This window comes from Corylus avellana, chromosome ca1 (genome assembly GCF_901000735.1).
Source record: "Corylus avellana chromosome ca1, CavTom2PMs-1.0".
In the NCBI taxonomy this organism is placed as follows: Eukaryota; Viridiplantae; Streptophyta; class Magnoliopsida; order Fagales; family Betulaceae; genus Corylus; species Corylus avellana.
The window spans coordinates 32,559,106-32,563,191 of NC_081541.1; the positions used below are offsets into that span (position 1 = coordinate 32,559,106).

A 4,086-nucleotide genomic window follows, 5' to 3' on the forward strand; every position below is an offset into this window, starting at 1 on the left:
TTACCAACTAAAGCAATATGCACAAATGTCTAGCTGTTATAATATCTTATGGTCATGAGCTTAAGGTTTCTGATGTCATAAAGAATTCCCACATTGAGTGGGTTGGTTGTGAAAGTGTTGCATGAATGTTAAGTCCCACATTGATATTTTACTAGATGAGATAATGTTTATAAGTGATTTCAGAAGCTTCAATTATAAAATTGACTGATTCTTTTGGAGTACTCCACAGATATGGCTAGCACTTTCTTTGGGTTATAACAACTGATGTGCATGTTCTCTCTCATGTTTACAAATAAGCTTAAAAAGGAAAAGTAAAATTGTACCTAATTTCTTGGTGCATAAAGTCATTTCATCAGCTCTAGGAATAATTGATCAAATTTTCTTGAACAGATTACACATATGTATGAGTAATAGTTAAATAGATGCATAAACTGGATCTTTGGATTAGTGCCAACACGTTAGAAATGACAAAAATCAACTTCAAGGCAAGTCTACCTGGTGGCCAATGCCACAAGCAGTATTCATGTACTTTTCAAGCAACAATAATCTAACAACACAATCTATTGAATCTCTTACCTTATTTTCACTAAAAATTATGTCGGGTTTAAACAACCCATTTCATGTGCGTGCGTGTGTGCATATATAATCAATAGCTTGGTCTCCTTGGCTTATTCCATAGGATAAACCAAACCCCTCCCCACATACATGAATGTTTATTTTTTTTGTTTTTAATTTTTAGTTACTTCTTTTCACTTGTCCTGGATCATATTTAGCTTTTTCTAATGAAAACATATGAGTAATTCAGGATGACCACAAACAACTAGCTGTCAAGGAAGTAATGAAGGATTTGAGATGTTCAATAATAAGCCTAAGCATTCACCAGATGGTAATCACCTTTGGGTTAAGCTCCTTAACAAGATTGGGAGTTGAGAAGGCCTGGCGTAAACCAACGCCATACATATCAAAAACCTGCAGAATACATTTAAGGCAAATGAAACTTTGGTGCAAAAGTAACTACGAACAAGAAAAAAAAAATAGTAGTTAATTAGATTACATGTCAAGCAAATCAATGGAATAAATTGACCAACTACACAGTTACATGCCAAGCAAATGACTAGAATAAGATTATCAACTAATAGTACTAAAGCATGCGAACCGAGTAAATATGTAAGCCACTGTTTGTCTCCCTACTAAACATGAGAAGAACAAAAATGATAAATTTAGGTAAACTTACAGGTATAGGTATTCTTCTATCATGGAAAGCACACTCAGAAGCAAGAAACACATCACTAATGCCTGCTCCTTTAGCCTGAGAATCCAAGAATTATTTATAAATTCAAATAGAAGAATAAATATTTCATGCTTCATACATAATCACGTGTGTTGTGTGTCCCATTTCTACACCAGTTCATTTGTGCAATGCAATAAAGAAGGCTTATAAAATTTAGTGCATTTTCCCATGGAGAATGCCCCTCTTTAATCGTAGGAAACGTTAGAGCCAACCTTTAAACAATGAACACAAAAGTGAACTTTTGGTGTAGCAAGACAATCACTATAAGCAAAAAACAAGCAAATAAAAGTAGATTACCCCAAGATGATTTCAGACCTAGAAAAAATAAAAAAATAAAAAAAAAAAATGAAAAAAATAAAGGACAAAAACAAAGCAGTCAAAATAATCTTGGCTCAAAAAGCATACCTTGAAGCCACCAGCAGTGCCCGCATTTATTATTAGGTCTGGCTTTAATGCTTGGATCGATGCATAGGTAACAAGAGCTGCCGACACGGTGCCTACACTATCAACCCCTGATAAGAAAAGGTTTATGGTTTCAAGGATCAGTACCAGAAAAAATGAATGAATACAGCCACTATACATTTGTTTGGTGGACCAAAACCCCAGACCCATGTCAATGTCACTCGTCAAACATGGGCCATGAAAGAGAGAGTTGAATTAAGCACACTTCTAGGCAAGCTGAACTGGGTCAATTAGGTGGGCTAATTCAAATGGGATTCAGTTGCATCACTTACCAGAAAAGGGATATAGTTGCACCAGAGCAGCTTAAGTTTTGAATTTTTGTAAGTAAATGAACCAGACTGAAAGTAGGTGGCTCTCTTAACATGGGCTACCCCACCCGCATGAATCTAAACTAATCTACCCAAAGCATAGCAATATTTTTGAAGAGTAAATATCGCATAGCTTGTGCCCAGTAAAAACAAGTAGTCCTACACAATAGATTAAATCTGAATTTTATTTTTATTATACATGGGTTACAAATGTCAGCATATTAAGGGTAACAAGGTAAGAGACAATAGTTCCGTATGGATTTAGTGTCTGGTCATTAAGTTAGGCCTTTTTCTTATGTCTTGGTAAAATAGTTTGTAAGAGGCGATGAAAAATCAATTTTTTTTTTTTAATTAAGTTACACAACTGATGAGACTAGAACCCACAACCTCACACTCCACCTTGCAACAAAGGGAGGAAGTACTATTTGAGCTAAAAGCTCATTGGCAAGAGGCCGTGAAAAATCATAGAAGCCATATTCACAAAATAGCCATAACAGATAATCATTTATTTGAAAGAAAGTTAAGAAAACATAATGTAAAACAGACACAAAAACACATGTAGAGAGAGACGCACAGAAGAATCATGTACTTACCAAGAGCTAAATCTTTTCCTGGCCAGATCAAATTGATGTTAAGATCCTTGTAAACACCATGATACCGGATCCAAGGAACCCCTTTTGGAAACCTGTACCATTGCACATTGACAATCAAACATAAACCCCAATAATCAAGATGTATCACACTCATATTGGACACCAGAAGAATATAAAGCTCCACCGGACAAAGTACCCAATAAATAATAACGAACGATTCTCCACAAAACACTCCATTTACACAAATTAAAACAAAGCTAAAAGCTAAAGATATTATCACCACAACTACTGAAACCCACTAAGCATGTCAGTCTTACTTTGATCCACCTTCACAGACACAAAAACTGCTTTCAGCAAATACTAACTACATCCCAAATCCACAATCAATGGATTGAATTGAGCTAGTAAAAAGAAAGTGTTTCTTTCTTTTCTTGTTCTTCCTTTCTTTCTTCTACAAGAACCCATTATTGAAAACGCATTCAATAGCTTTTTGGATTAAAGCAACGAAAAGATCTCGAAATTGTGATCTTAAACACTAATCAGTGAGTGTGCCAGAAATTCAAAACTAAATAGATGGACAAACACATAAAACAGAGAGAAAAGACAAACTCATCCCCTTCCCCCCTACCCTTGGCGTCAAAAGTTATTTATAAAAAAAACAGAGAAACGACAAACTCACACTGAGTCGAGGTCCTCTGTAAGCTGGAACTTGTTCACCAAAGGAAGCGCCTCCGTCTGCATAGCTGGTGCTCCAAAATCACCATTAAAAACACACCCAGAAACATTCAAATCCCAAATAATTCATATATATATATATATTATCTACGCCTATATATTTATGAAAAGAGAATATTGAGTACCGATGATAAGGAGGATGGTAGAAATGGGCCGGTTTTGAACGATGGCGTCGTCCGATTTGTCGCCGTCAGAAGCCATGACCGCCGTTCCTGTATCTCCGGGATAGGTGGTTGGTCCAATTTTCTTTCGTCTTCTTGAAAAATGTAGAGAGAGAGAGAGAATGGGAGAATTTTTTAAAGTTGGTTAGTTTGTTTCGTGTTGCGGGCCTTGCGGCCAATTGAGAGCTGACACTTTTGAAAGCGATAGAATGCCCACAGTCCAAAGATCAGCCTAAATACCATGCACTCCGCAATGTTCAAATCAATTTGAAATTGTTCATAAGTTTCTTGATTAACTTTTTTTTTTTTTTTTTTTTTTTTTTTTTTTTAATATAAAATAAATACAATTACTAAAAGTTATAGATTTTGTGTTAATTATTAGTAATTGATATATATATATATATATATATATATATATATATATATCATTTGAGTTACTTTTATATATATAAACTTGTAAAAGCTAAATTCATAAATCTTGTAGTTGTAGTTGTAACAATTCAAATATCAATTTTTATCATGAAATTGACTATTTA

At 34.6% G+C, this 4,086-nt stretch overlaps 1 protein-coding gene across 1 annotated transcript; it reads right to left on the reverse strand.

Moving 5' to 3' along the window:
• Window positions 1–894: 894 nt before the first annotated feature.
• LOC132164507 (5'-methylthioadenosine nucleosidase) lies at window positions 895–3,757 on the reverse strand (the record flags this gene model as incomplete). The annotated part of the gene is given in 6 exon segments (XM_059575030.1): window positions 895–969; window positions 1,235–1,309; window positions 1,697–1,803; window positions 2,655–2,746; window positions 3,334–3,397; window positions 3,515–3,757. Coding segments are annotated over 6 exon segments (489 nt in total), but the record flags the coding sequence as incomplete, so codon positions are not given.
• Window positions 3,758–4,086: the final 329 nt, after the last annotated feature.